The following is a 16373-nucleotide window of genomic DNA, read 5'->3' as shown; positions in this document are numbered from 1 at the left end:
TGTGTGTGTGTGTGTGTGGGGGGGGGGAGGGCGGTTGGAAAGCGCGTATGTATCCGTGTGTCAAAGCTCACACGACCGTGTGTAAAGGTGTGAGGGGGTGTGGATCGAGGGTGGTAGTGTTACGGCCATCGCGTAGCCGCGGCGACGACGACAGCGACGCGGTCGACCGGCTGCAACGCGGCGACAAAGACGTCGACGCGAAATTGTCGTTTTTTTTCGTTATCTGTCTCGAGCGCGTACAACAATACAATAACAATAACAACAACAATATGTTGTTACGATACTCGCATTTGGGTACGGTGTATAATAACATACACACTCACACACAACACGAGCGCGCAGGCGGCATCGACGACGCGCGAATGCGACCGACGCCGCCGTCGCCGCCAGCCGTAGCCTAGGCGGCGGCGGCGATGCGCGCGCTCGCGCTCGCGCGACGCCTCTGCTGCTGTCGTGCGCTCGACTCGACGCCGCCTCGCCTCACTCACTCATCCCCTCGCCGCGCACCCACCTCTCACTCACTCGCACTCGTTCGATGTCGCTCGCGTCGTATACGTACCGTATTTATATACAGTTTTTTCCTCGCTCCTCTCGCTCGCACAACACTCTCTTTCCTATTCTTTTCGACGCGCGCACACACACACACACACACATTACAACACATACAGTTTTTTATTTATTTATTTTATATTCTCTCTCTTCCGCGAGTCACTCCTCGCCGCACTTATTCGCGCACCGCACACGATCGCCGCTTTCTCTCTCTCACTCTTTCCTTATCGCGAATTTACGAATATATATATATTATATACACTTAGCCAGAGTTCGCGTGTGTCTGTGTGTATGTGTGTGTGTGTGTGTGTGTAATATTCTTTCGTATTCTCACCAAAACCCTCCCCTGCCCCCTCCCACCAATCTTACGGTACCCACACACACACACACACACACACACACACACACACACGGTTCTCCACCGACTGTGTACCGACGGTGAATGGCTATTACGCCGCCCACCGACGCCGCCGCCGCCGACCGCGCTGCCGCCCGCCACTGCCGCCGCCGCCGCAGACTACGTCAGTACTCAGTCACTGTACTCAGCGGTTAGTTAGTGAGCGAGTGCCGTCCGACGTATTGGTTGTGTGTGTTGCGTGCTGTACGTGCATCGCCGCCTTCCAAAAACGTATCGTTTTCGCGTGTGCGTAATATACTCGACTTTATCGATATACGCGCGTATTAATATTATCACTGCCACCGCGTATAACCTTTTTTTACGATATTAATGCAATCCAGAATATTTATTTATTTTTCGCACATAGAATAGTAAATATTTTATAACTGTTCATTATTTTCATTATTTTTGCAAATACATACATCCGTATTATTACCGTGTATTATAGAGCACACGCTTGCGACTTGTAGGTAGTAACATTTTACAGCACGTCGTCGTTTCGGCAGGCGGAATTTAATGTAATAATAAGCGCGCTCGTCGCCGTTTTGCGTCGTCCCGTCGTAACCTTTCGTCGTCATTCGCACGTCCCGAACGGATCAGCCGCAGTGCCATAATAATATTATTATTATGCAGTTGGCGCCTCCACGCGCACGATAACGCTGACAGATAACGGTGGAAAACCGTCTGGTATAATATAGTGTCGCCCGCTCGTAGGGTAGCGATATACGTGACGGTGCAGTAAATAGTAGTAATAGTATTACAGTAATATAATAACAACCTACGGCGATCATCGCCTCCGCTGGACGACGCGGGAAAACGACGGTACGCTTGGGGATCGACAGACGATGACCACCGCTGCTGACAACACCGACGAAGACGATCGCCGACTGGCGCACCACCACCGGCAGTGACTTGTCTCCTTGACTGTATACCACCAGCACATATAGCGATATCGCTTACGACAGACCGTGTACATCGCTGTCATCGTCGTTATCAGTAAAACCGCACGCGGTTCAGATGTCGGCTGGCGCCACCGGTTCATAGGCGATGTCACACGACACGTGATCGACAGTCGCAATCGACAGTCATTGTCAACGACGGCATAATAAATGTCGTCGCCAATATCGTCTTCGTCGCCGTCGCCGTCGCCGTACTACCATCACCAGCAGCAGCAGCAGCAACAGCAGCAGCAGCAACAGCAACAGCAGCAGCAACAGCAACAACAGCAATACAACAACCACCATCAGCAGCAGCTCCAACACCACCTGCAGCAACAACACCTGCACGCAGGGGGCTCGTCGGCAGCCGCAAACGCGGCCGTCAACAGCATTTTGCTGTCGCCGTCGGCAGGTGCCGGCGTGACGGCCGTCGGACTGTCGCCATCGCAAGGCGCCGCTGGTGGTGTCGTTGGAGACATGCAACAGCAGCAGCAGGCCTCGACGGTAGCGAGTGCGGTAGCGGCCACGACCACGTCGCTCTTACAGCAGTGCTGTTCACCGCCGCCATCTTCGGGCTCGTCGTCTAGCGTTAGCGGAGTATTGAGAAAAGGTATATGCACCGACCAAATACTGTAATATTTTAGTTAGGCGTGATATATTATTTTAATAATAATATTGTAATACGTTTCGCAGCACGGGCACGTATTATTATTACTTGTCGTCGTCGTCTGCGTCATCGCGCAAAGTATAAAATCGTAAGCATTTAAGTCGTCGTCGTCGCGGCCAGCTGTTATAATATTTAATTAAAATAATATATGCGGAGCTCCCGAGTCGGCTGCCGCCGTTCGTGAAACGCGCGCGTAATCGATCTTTCCGCAAAAGCGAGATCCCCGCGACTCCCACCACCTGAATCATCGTCACCTCTGTAACGACATTGTTACAATATGGGTATTATTATATTGTACACTTGTTGTACATTGTATAGGTACGAGAAAAAAATCTAATCGCGATCCCAATAATGTATAGGTACACTTGGCTCGCCCAATAAATACTATATCATATCGAGTAACACTGCAGTTTGGGGATTACCGATTAGCGTAAAGTACCTATATGGGGAACGTGCACAGTATTGCGTTTTGTTTTCTGCAACACCTGCCGCCCCGTAAAAGTAATAATATTATTATCGCGTTATTTTAGTATCGCTGTGCGTAGAGTGCAGGTTGTGTCGAGAAACTCTCTCTCTCATTCGATATCATTATATATTATATTATATTATATTATTTTATCTTGTTCATGTTTATATATATTAATAAAGAGATGGCGCGCGGAAAGAGAGGCGGCGGCGGCGGTGGAGGAGAATGTCCGCGAACGCTCGCCACGTCCGTTGCGTAACGGCCGTCGTCGTAACAGGCGAAAGTTTCTCCACGCGCGTTTTATATCCGGTCGCCGCCGCCGCCGCAACAGCACGAAATCTTTCTCTGCGAGCCCGAAACACGTTTGTACAAAAATCGAATACCTACATTTTCCTGCAAAATTCGCAACGGCGAAATGCAAAAATCCAAAAATAATAATAATTAAAAATAATTCGGTTATAGGTACTACAAAAAGCACTACATATTATGTGCCGTTCGCCGCATCTCAATAATATTAACAATAAAGTTTCCGGCACAACTATGTCGCAAGATAGGGTATTCATTTTTTTTCTTCAGTTTTTCGCCATTTTTTCGAAATCGATTCAACACATCGTCTCATACAATCCCGCAACAACGGTTGTGACACTTTAAAAAACTCCATCGCGTTCCGCGTAAGATTTCCCATTCCACAAATAAACAATATTATTGCGTATTTGTGTAATTGGTATAATATATTATTATAAATATTTTTATTGTAACAAGGCAGTTATCGTATAATGAACTTATTATTATTAATATTATCACATATTATTATTATTATTATTATTATTATGTTTCACACGAGTCGTGTGGTTTTTTCTCTTTCGTCTTCGTTTTCTTTGCCCCTTCGTCGTCGGCACTCGGCGGCGCCCGCTGCGGTTTGCGCACGTTATAATATATAATAATATTATAAGTGTATTTGCGCGGAGAAAGTCTTGTAGTCGTCGACGCTGCCGCCGTCGATTGCGTAATTCCGTCACCAGAAAATGTGTTTGGAAAAAAATAAATAAATCGTATAATATACTGTTCGCGTTCTCCGCAGCAGAAATCGCGAACGGCTATAACCGGCCGCGCGCGCTTAAGTATTTTGTATATAATATTATTACGATTATTATAATATGCAAAACGACTTGTATCGCTAGGGCGCTATCCGCAAAAGAAAAATCCAACAACAAATTACGCATACCATCGATTATAAATGCTATATTATGTACTTAATACCAATTATAATACTGCATTATGGGCGTAACTAGGATTTATAGTAGTCGACTCTTGGAAAATCGGAGTTCAAAATAAGCCATAGAGTTTCAAAAGGTCACCCATTCGTCATTAAAACATAAAATAATTACAGCATAATATTTTTTATTCTTCAGTGAGCGTGTTCAATATTTTACAATTGTACATAATGTCTCTATCCCAGAAGCCAATATACTTTTAAAATATCATTGTCATTAATCTTATTCTCTCTCTGTGCTTACAGTATTTATAGCTTGATCGCTAAATCCTATTTTATAACACGGATGGTCGACCTTATAACGTGCGTTTTAATTCTCCTCGTACGAGAAATAGCTGAACCAAACATATTATATATTATTATACTGTCGAGCGACTCAACGATTGTTTCTCCAGAGTCTAAAATAACCAATTATACGTCCGAAACACTAATATGATACTTATATGTCATATAATCATCAATAATTGTTATTTACACATTGAACACACGACAAAGTTTTTTTTTCTGAATGTATCAGCTCCCCCAGACACGTGAAAAGTCCTCCTATAGTTAAGCCGATAATATTTATACAATCAATGCGAATTCACTGAGCGGTATTGTCCAAATTTCGCGAAAAATGTTGAAGACAATTCTGCCGAATTTTTGAAATCCCGGTGACTACGGGGAGTCGACGCTAAGTCGACATAGCAATATTTTTGTTATTATTATTACTATTATAGCAGCAGGGAGCGTACAGCACGAAAACGACGGACACGGCAGTGTGAAATTCGACATGATTGAACTTAAATAATGTACGACGACGGACGACAACGATAATAATAAACGATAATTTTATACGGAACACCGATCGCGGGTTTCGCCGTTTCACTCGCATAACCAACGGATTCTTCGGACGCTACGTTGGACGCCGCCGCCACCGTATAATATTACGATGATGTGATAATTATTACGACGCCGACGCGGCGTTGTATTATTATTAACCACCTTGGAACGGTGGCGGTGACGAGTGCGGGGGGATCGCGGATCGCTTGGAAAACGAACGATTTCCACTAACTTTTCGTTCGTCCGACTGTTGACAATAATTACCGTGGTTGTGTTATTATTTGTGTAAAATATTATCGAAAATCGAAATGAAATGCATAATGTACAATCGGAAAATAATAAATACCTATATTCCACAAACGACGGTTGCAATCTTTTATGTATATTATTATCTTAATGTATACGTCATACGTGCAAACAGAACGCGTGTGCGTATTAAAAGATAATATTATAATAATAATAGTAATAGGTATAGGTATAGGTATAGGTATTATATTATACGACAGTGGACATAGAGCCGTTGTCGTCATTGTTGCTGCTGCGTATGTACATGTTTTTATTGCCATCACATAATAATATATTATGTACAGTTAGGCGCGTATATTGTACATTGAAAAAACGTCTATAACCCCAATATTTACAGGGTAGGACCGATGAGATTATTGCCCTGAAAGGGTTCATATATAATATAACCCCGAAGTCGTTTTTTTCGTTTACAGCCCATTTTACCTCCCAGCTGTTTTGATTTCCCGCGGTCGTGCCAGACGATCATAACCGCGGCAGACGAGTGCAGATAGTAGCCGTAGCGCGTTCTCCCCCCAACACAAAGTGTGTCGCGCAGGACGTCTTTCGGGAGGCATTTATTGTACCGCGTTATCGGTTGTATAGTTTTACGGTCGGTTTTTACGACGATGCCGGCAATGGTTTCCGGCCCAGTGTACTATATTGTTGTAATATTATGTCTAAATAATTATGCGCAAGGTAAGGGCGTGTGTGACGATGTCGCGCGCACGCGTCAGTCAATATTATTATTATTATGCGCGTACGAAAAATAATAAATCATGCGATCGTCGGGCGTAGATGTTGCATATTATTGTACAGCGTACATAATATATTGTAAAACAATAGTCCAAAGGTTTACCATCTTACATATAAGTCGCTAATTTAGTTAGTGAAGAAAAATTGTAAATTAACAAATAATGTATTCAACTCAAACCATTTTAAGTTATAAAACATTATTCAAAATTAATATTAATTGAACTTGGTTAAAAAAGTTATTTGGGTCACATATAGTGATAGCTGTGCAACTTTTATTTGTTTTAAATAGGTAATAACTAAGTATTATGTATTAAAAATAAATCCTACTATTTCTATGTATTGCAGACTATACGTTGAAGTGGTTTAGGGATTTATGCAATTGCAGTTTAGTAGCACATTTAGTTTCGACTAAATTATTTAATCAAGAAATATTTACTTTTTATTTTTATTTAAAATAATTATATCTACTTTTAAAAAATGACTAAACAAAAAATAATTAACCAACTAGTTGACTTAAAATTTAAAAATACTTCTTTACCTGTAACTTTTTAACTAGATTTAATGACCTTTTTTGTTCAGTGGTATATAATAGTAATGCTGCCGGTACCAGGCTCTAATGTCGGTGGCGATTGGCAGGCTATGTATCACGATGTGGTTTACGCGCACACGGGTATCATATTATTGTTATGAATGCTTAGTGTGACAGAGCCAAAAACATACACTCACACACACACACATCCCTTCATCTATGACGTATTGAAGTGGCGATCGGCCGCTGCAGATCGTTTTTCTAAGAGCCATATTATTTTATATCAAGGCAGCGAGCGTTCGCTCCAATATTACGTTCCGTCGGCGATCGGAGATAATAATTATATTCTAAGTTTGGAAGTATGGTTATCCATCATCGTTGTCGTTTTCCGAAACCTTTAATGCGTTCTTTACTTGTAGATATCCGCTGCTGGGACGACAGTTTAGCGTTTAACGTTTTCGTGATATATAGGTTTTTCGTTCCCGATTTCTCCTTCACTTATTTCTTATCCGCAATTTTCGTGTTGTAATCGACGGAGGTGGGTACAATTGTAACATGTTTATGGGGAGAGGTACAAAACAATAATAATAATCGTACTGATATAAATAAAATATGTAAAAGAAATGCGCTCCCATTCTTCGGGGTTGAATCAGAAGAGCTTCGCTACTCCTAGTACAGAGTAGGGAAAATAAATTGCTTTCCTCCTTGTACAACCACTACCACCGCACCTCAACGATGCATTTTCCCTATTCGTATACGTATAAATTATATAATATTACGTGAGTCGTATTTACATAACAAAATATAGACGACACGAATGCACATACACACACGCGGTCGACAGTGAACAGAAAAAATAAAATAAAAATTGTTTCCGGTACAATATCAATCAAAGTGCATTATTAATGTGGCTGCGGCACTGTAATGTGAAAAACATAAAAACCTCGTTTTGCATAACATATTAAAACATTTAAACATAATCTATTATAATAATGTGTAATATCAAGATAATATTTCGTTATATAGGTAAAATGCATAAATGCACATTTATCATTACAATTTGACTCCTTCCTTATTATTAAATATTGTAAATATTTAGGTAATGCAATATAATTACGTGCACGCTTTAGAGACTTTTCCGTGTATTTGCTATTTGTCTGGGTCGAGTAATGTTCTTTGATGTTCCATAATATTATCATCCCTGGACGATTGAATATTATTATTCACAGTTTCGTAGATACGCGATGTAATATATTTTTAGAATTCATATTCTATGATGTTATATAATACACGGTATTTGAGCAGAAACGTAAACCTAAATGTGTTATTTGCACACTTCATGTTTTACTACTATATTAAAGGATGTATAATATAAACGCGTGGGTTGTGTCCGACTTGTTTCACCCGCATGTGTTGAACGGTTGTCCCTGTATTTCAAGTGCGTAGCATGGCATATTTACGTTCAGCATTTCTCATTTAGCTTATTTATAGTGTTTTAATATTAGACTAAATTTACCTATTTTAGAATTAAAAGGTAAAACAATATTCTATGGCTTATTGAAACAATACACTTTCAATGACCTACAGAATATCAATATATAGGTACATTTAGATGGTAGGTAATTTTACTCTTATATTAACACTCTAAAAACTAAATGAAAACTGCCGAACGTAAATTTGCTATGTTACGCCGTAAGACTTGTAAGACCGGAGATGGTCCAAACGGGTAATACGTCCTCTTAATTATATATTTGCGCTGAGTTTAGTTCCTGGGCCTGACAAAGGATGAGTGAATAGGGATTTGTGCCACAAGTTGCATTCGAATTTTTGATCGTTTGTAGTTTTTGGTGTCTGCTGTAAATGTGACAAGACGTTTTTTGATGTTTTTAAAGCAATCAACAGCATGATTTTGATGCAGTGAAATGTCGTACTTACTACGAATATTATATAACGTAATAATTAATAATTATCATAGTTATATAGGTACTAATGGCTTTTATTCTAAAAATAAATAATAATAATAATTTAATAACCAGGGCACACAGATCGATCAAACTCCAATAAATTTTACAGATTTTTCTTCTCTTTCCTCGCGGGTTGTCCGCTGTCTTGGTATTATTACCTACCAAGCCAAAGTCCAAAATCAATCAATTAATTTTCCTCTAACAAGTCTCTAATGAAAAATAAATTATTAAATGATAAGTTATCTTAAGTCTATCTCGAACGGAATCCATGACAAATTCCCATTCCGTATAATATTATGTTTTTAGAATTTTAATCGTGAGATGCGCATTACACTCCAAAATAGATTAACCGGGTACACGTATTGATACACACTGCAAAAATGATCATTTTAATCTAAATGTATAAGTTAATAACTAATGCAATAAGTATACCTAGTTTTAATGGTGTAGAATTCGACCATTTGACGATACTGTAGTATGTATTATTACACAATGCCATCAGATTGGGAATAGATTCAGGTATTCGACAATCGAATTGACTGCGTGTATTCGATTTTACACAACTAACACAAAAGCTGTAGAACAATACAAATAAGCCTACATAATATTGTATCATAACGTATACAACGGTCGAAAATTCTTGAACACGATTAATCGTACGTCCGTATTTAGTGCACTTCTGGTAAACATTCGTTTTTATAATATTTTTTTTTGTTTATTATAATTCTTATTGTTCCTTTTTTTTCGTCTCCGGTGCACACAGTAATCGTTAACGGATTAAGTATTTTCATCTCCATAACCCCCTCCCGTACTCGCGTGTACGAACGGCACTTGGCGACGACAGTGTGCATGCGATTTAAACATTTTATTGTTTTATAATACGTAAAAAAAATAATATAATTCGTACGACGCTGGCGAATTGCGAATCGTGCGGAAAATCCGCGCGCGCCGCGTCCGCTGAGACCTGGCAAAACGATAAAATTGTTGTATATTATTATTATTTTGCTCCGCGCACGTAACGGTATATACACGATCGGCGGCGACGGTCAGCTGTTGACTCCCCGCGCCCCCGCACCCGTAACCGTTCGGCGGCGGCGGCGGCGCGCGACGACAAAATTCACCGTTATAATATTATTATTATTTATACGCACACACAGTATAATAATTTTATAATATTAATATATTATTATTTATTAAAATAATACACACCGTTATTGTGTTCAGACACTCTGTACCTGAACACCGCCGTTGTATAGCTCGTCGTCCGTTGGTACCTGTTACAAAATTCAACTGCACATATAATAATAACAATAACCATAAGTCATAACTCATAAGACTTGGAATACGCTCTCAATATGTACGCTCTCTTATTACACTTAACAATCATTGTAATTATTATGCTGCTAGTCACCCCCTTCCTCGAAATCCCTCGCCTGACAAGTTTTTAACAGTCGTTGAATGTCGAACGTGACGGAAAAATATCGAAAAATAAAAAAGATACATTTTTATCGTCTGCTCTTCCTTGTCAAATTTACCTGCCTTCTAAATTGTACGACAATGACAAGGTGTAATCCAAATTTAAAAACAACTTCATCGTGTTACAAGTTATAACTTGTAGTTTATACAAGTATATGACTTTAAATTGCAGTCATGATACGTTAAAATATAGTTCTCTGATTAATAATTTCAGCTTGTAAAGATAACTGCAAGTAGTAAAAATATACATTTACCTTAAATTTTCATAGTCCTGATAAACTTTGTCGAAGACTAGGCTAATGTCTACATTTCTGATGATGCTAAATTTCATAAACATGCAAATAATTTAGTAGATTTAGTACGTTGAAGAAAATTTGTAGAAAAACGACTGTCAATATTAACGTATAGGTGCAGCATACGCAAGTATTGTATTTGGCCAGTCACACGGCCAAACACGACAGTGTGTGGTGTATTTTCGTCACTTCGTACTTGCGTTATGTGATCTGCACGTGAATGCAACAAATACAGCGACGGTTCCAAAAAGTAAAATATCACAAACGGAATACACTGTACAGACCGTCCCGAGTCACGTTGCGGGCGGGCGAGCCGTGAAAGGTCCGAAAGGTCGCACTGATATAATACGCCGCGAATGCATTATTATTGCATTAGTGGGGCACAGTGCGCACGATAATAATAATATAATATTGTCGTGTCTGATAATTTCTCGAGACGGTCATCGGCGGCGCGCAACGATAGTATTACAATAATATATTTTGTGGCCGCAATGTAGGTAGGTACACGACGGCGGAGCAAATTACATCGTATAATATAATATAATATAATATAATATGCTGAAAGCGATAAAAGGCGTAATGAGAATAGGGACTGCAAACACTGTTTTCCAACTTATACTGTGCAAATCTCGTGTCTCAAACTTAATTATAATGTTAATTTATTGTGGATACCCTGGAAATTGTTAAATTATTTTTAATTTACTAAAACATACTGTTGTACATGGTCATCGATTTTCGATTTAATATTTAGGTATTTAATATTTTTTTTTAAATTTAACTGTTCATATTTTTCTTGATATAACCGCTTACATGCATGGTTCTCAATAAAATAATCGTTCTGTATTATTATAGTACTATTGTGTACTTAGTATGTGTAAAGAAAATCGCGTTTTTCCGCGTCACTTGGAGTCAATTTCAGTGGGTAACGTAGGGTATTTCACACCCATACCAGTTACACACATATAATGTTCGTGTATTTCTGTCATAGGTATATAAATATTATAATACTTATTCCTATACAATTACGTTATTTTATTAATTCCTCTTAGTTTTTCACAATGTATTTTCTAAAATGGTATTGAGAAAAGTTTTATGCTGTAGAAAATAATTGTTTGCTTGATACTTAATATTGTAATTGTAGAAAAATGTTATCATTATAAATTATATAGCCATAAAGGTACCGAATTGGTAATAAGAATAAACACGATATGACTTCAACTGTAAAATATAATTTAATTAATTAAAAAAACTTCAAAAGTTTTGGTCAAATGTTTAGTTTGTTGATATTAATTTTTTATCAAGTATTTCAAAGTATTTTATTTTTATTTTTTAATTAGGTATTAGAAAATTTGAAGCATCTTGTTTGGGACAACAATTTGAGTTAAATATTTATTTTAATAAATAAAAATATTTTTTCTATGGTGTCTACATATTACAATATACACTATACGTACGATGTACATATAGTATATAGTATACTCTTAAATTCTCTTTTGTTAGATTGTTAAAAGAACATGGAATTGTGATTTATTTTGGGTAAGTGGAGTTTGTAAATGAAGAAAAGTGTTGAAGTGAAATACGTATTGAAAATTTGGACTGAAACCTGTCTTCTTATAACAACCATGTAAATTATCGGTGTATTTAAATACATAATAAATACAAATATATTTCACAACATTTTCTGAAAGGCTTGCCTAACCTAACCTGTCAATGCGGGATCGACAAAATACCTAAAATATAGTATTTACCTTGATGGTTGCTACTCCGTATTAACTACGATATATGGCTGAGCAGTGAAACGAATTAATTTGTAAACTTATGATTTATGAACTTAAGGGAGAATTAAAAAATAGCTTGGATTTTACAACCTTTCTTTTTATTGGTTATAACCCATTGTGCAGATTCAGAGAATTGAAAAAGGTCCAAAAGTTGTAGTGTATATTATATTATCTATTGGAAATGTGCAGTATTGGTATAATTTAGTGTAACATCAGATTTCTCAGTATCGTTCTCGTGAAAATGGTTTAAAACGTTTAAAGAAATTTCTACAAAGAGTACGACTCTTTGTGTCACTCAATACCAACAGTTTTATCAATTTTTTTATTTTTGACAACGAGTACTTATTATTTTTGCTTATAGTGGGTAGAACATTTATTTTTTAAATAAGTATAACTTTTTAGCAGCCGTCTTTTCAATTCATTTCTATTGGCCTAGTATTACAGTCCTGGTGTACCCAGGATTTTAATACCACTCATTTTAAAAATTGATAATAATTACCACTAGGAAAACTAACAAAAATACATTTTCACAAAAATATTTTATACTATAATCTGCTATTCCAATTTAATTATTATTTTTTTTAATTGTGTTTCATAAATTGTCCTACAAACTTTAGAAATACAGCATTCGCTTATTTTACCGGTATTAATTATAAATCAAATGTAATGAGGTTATGTTTACATAGAAAGATAATTCCAATAATAATTAGTTGGCAATATGATTAATGTAAATTAATGTACAAAAATCTAAACCTTGTGAACTTATCGCACACTGTAGAGCATAAATAAACACATTCTGTATAATATTGGTTAACAGAGTATAATATTATACATAATAATATTATATAGAGTGTATCACTGTTGCTATATTTATTTTATCAAACCTTAGCACTTGAAAACTAAAAGTAAAAATTATTAGTTTAAAATTATATTATAGGGGAAATAATAGAAAAAAAAGATTAAAGGCAGGAATAAAAAAAATTGTTTTTTTTATTGTCAGCCATCGGTTAAACATTTTATATCCATGTTTAAAATAAACTATATACCAACCATAATATAGCTGATGTGTTGTAAATAATTATTGAAATATTTATAATTATTTTTTACCTATACACTTCATTAAGATTCTAGAGAAGACTGTGTACAATTTTTAAATTATTATTGTACATCTACAAACTTGTTTAAACAAAATTCTCATATTAGGTTATGTCACATTAAGTCCACATAATATTGAGGAAAATAGCTGTGAGTCAGTTGACTTCCCACCTCCATATTCTCAAGCCCACCAGCCACCACCATACCTGTCTTATACAGTTACACATATTTGTATTAATCAACTAACTGTGTCAACATATTCAATGTTCTTACAATTCATTTAAAAATTATTATAAATATGTAATAACACAATAGAGAAATATTATCTTTACTAGGTGTCTGGTGGGTGTCCGTGGTCTTATAAAATACATATCTTGGGGTGGACGTGGTTTTATCTGGTTTTGTCGTGGAAGTTCTTAAATGTATTTGTTATTCGCGTTAATACATAGTGTAACCATACGTCGTTGTGAAGCCGTTTATATCGCATGATCTATGCTATTATTGAGAATTTATTTTTTAGAGTTCGTAGTTTTTTAATATTTGTTTAGGATGGAGCATCTCATAATGGGCAGTGGACATACGTGGTCTCATTATTGCCTTTTATAATAGATAGTAGAGAGTATTTTATCTGAAAGGTTGAGCTCTGATTTAGTAAGGGGGCTTAGAATATACATCCTTGTTTAGTTTTTCGTTAATGTGATGGACATGGTTATATTAATTATTTTCATTTACATGCGCTGTGGCCAACTAACAAATTTCTGTTTTTTCTGACCGGGTTTACAATTCACAAAGGCCGAAGGCCGATTTCGCTGACCCTGCAGCTATTATATACACCACTGTTAGTTATCTGTTTAATCTATTGTTTATCCTTGTTTATTCTTGTTTCTCGTGCGTACACATATAACATACATACTATAAACCGTCGACGATTTTATTGTGTAAATAATTTTCTGAATTTAAGGACTGCGGGACGTCATCAGAGATGTGAAAATATCAAACATTTAAAAAATATATTATCCTTTCTTTTCGTAATAAAGTGGTGTGAGAATCTGAGTCAGCCTCACTTGCTTCATCCGGCGAATGATAATTATACGCATAGTCTTCGTCTTCGTGGTAGCCGCATCCACCCAGCGCTTATTTTCTTGTTTTACCGTTGCGCTTTCACTTCATTCCCCGCTCATACCATAAACGCCATTCACTCGCGCTCTCCCTCGCTAACGTTACCGCGTCAATGTGCCCCCCTCTTTCTGACAGCCATACATTAAACCGTATTTCGTACAATATTTACAACAGTTGGGGTGGGTATATGCGTGTGTAAGCAGGTATATAATATTGTATAGTATGTGTGTGTGTACACGCGTAACGACCGCCGAGTAAAAAGTTGCGCACTGCTAATATAATATATATATATTAATAAATATATACCTGAGGATTACGTAACACAATTTTATTATTATTATTATTATTATTATTATTATTATTATTATTATCATTAAATGTTTTTTTTTCATAGTAATAAAAGACAAAACCCGCTGCCGAATCGACGGCGGGTGGTATATTATTATGCATATAATATTTATGTAGTTAATAGTAATACTTATATACAGACAAGTTAACTCATCTATATATAGGTGTATGTAAATATATACCTATAGTACCTATATACGCTAACGGTTTTTTCTTCTTAGTACCGTTTTAGAAAGTAGTCGTCTACCAGACTTTTTTAATTTTATTTTTTAATTGCGTCGATATGCGCCTTGTACGACTGCGGCGTTTTTGTTACAATATTTCGCCTATTGTTGTCGCCGTATCCGATAGTGTACGTACGTGTGTGTGTGTGTAGTATACTTGATTATATGTAGTAAATAGTTGCTAAGCAGGCCTTGATTGTAACTTATCAGGTTATCACACGCATAAACCTACAACAAATTGAAAATATCGCGTGTTTCCCATGTAGTATATATTATCAAATGACAGAAAAACCAAGAGATAAAACTGTTAAGAACATTTTGTTATGATAAAAATCAATTTTGCGTTGTACTGAGTATAGAATATTATACGAACTATACTTCTAAAATATTTTAATTTTGTTTCTCTTCCCGTCGTTTATAGTTGGCATATTATATAGGTAATTACATTGTATCGATTTGAAATATGCCTTGTAATAAACCATAATAACACAAATAAAAACATTAGACTTAGTTGACTTAATTGATGATACATCTTACAGCACCCATCGGCCATACCGCTGTAGGTTTTATCTGGGAAGGTATTCACCGCTTTTTTCAGTAATTTTCATTATACCCCGCGATGAGTACATTAACACCGATCGATTGTCCTTGGTGGCAGTCCGGCTCCCAACGACTTTTACCTCCTCCCCCTCCCCCCCCCCTCACACACACACACATACACACTACTTACCTATCAGACTTAGGTCAACACCCCGGAAAGGCTTAGCATCCACCCACAGCACTTTTATATATACATAACAATATCGTATATTATGCGTCACGAAGGTTTTATAGTCTTTTAAAATAAATCGTCAAGTCCAAAGAAAAATGCATTATTCTATACATAATCTGGAATCGAAGAACAAAAATTAAGATATGCTTGACTTTCATAACAGCTGCAGTGGCCCGAACTAGATACAAAATGAATATATACCTACGGGTAATAGGTATTTTAAGCTGTCGGGTATTTATTCCGCTCGGTGGTATTTCCGGGTTATTTTTTTTATTGTGACGATTATACGATTAGGAGGGACGATGACGATTCTCGCGAATCCGCTATAATATCCGGTTTCCGGGTGATCGACTTTATAATATTATATTGTATTGCCCGGGGGGTGAGGCGTAGTCGAGCGGCGCGAGCATACATTGAATCTATTTAACATTATATTCCTCGGCCGTCCAACTTAACCGTCCAAAGTGTATGCATGTGTACGTTTGCGATGTAATACTAAATAATAGTAAAAACAATTTAAGAAGAAAAAAAACCTATCGATAACGTAACGGTTTTGAACACGAATATGTAATGTACCTCTATATAATTATGCATCGTTATTATATATCGTACTTGTACACTGTGG

General features: G+C 37.1%; 1 protein-coding gene across 4 annotated transcripts in view; it reads left to right on the top strand.

The window, feature by feature from the left end:
• Positions 1 to 16373, top strand: part of LOC111040742 (probable nuclear hormone receptor HR3) — a 71956-nt gene that overhangs the window by 29197 nt on the left and 26386 nt on the right. Inside the window, exon 1 of one of the 4 annotated variants that reach the window (XM_022324753.1) lies at positions 1062 to 2494. The exons of 2 other annotated variants lie outside the window; for them this stretch is intronic. In XM_022324753.1, coding sequence (XP_022180445.1) covers positions 2056 to 2494 — 439 coding nt within the window. In that variant the 5' untranslated portion in view covers positions 1062 to 2055. Of the gene's footprint in view, positions 1 to 1061; positions 2495 to 16373 lie in introns of those variants that run through there. One more of the 4 variants, XM_022324752.1, reaches the window with a different exon arrangement.

This window comes from Myzus persicae, unplaced genomic scaffold (assembly GCF_001856785.1).
Source record: "Myzus persicae strain clone G006 unplaced genomic scaffold, MPER_G0061.0, whole genome shotgun sequence".
In the NCBI taxonomy this organism is placed as follows: Eukaryota; Metazoa; Arthropoda; class Insecta; order Hemiptera; family Aphididae; genus Myzus; species Myzus persicae.
Note: the sequence above shows the minus strand (reverse complement) of the source record. Positions and strands in the feature narration are given on the sequence as shown.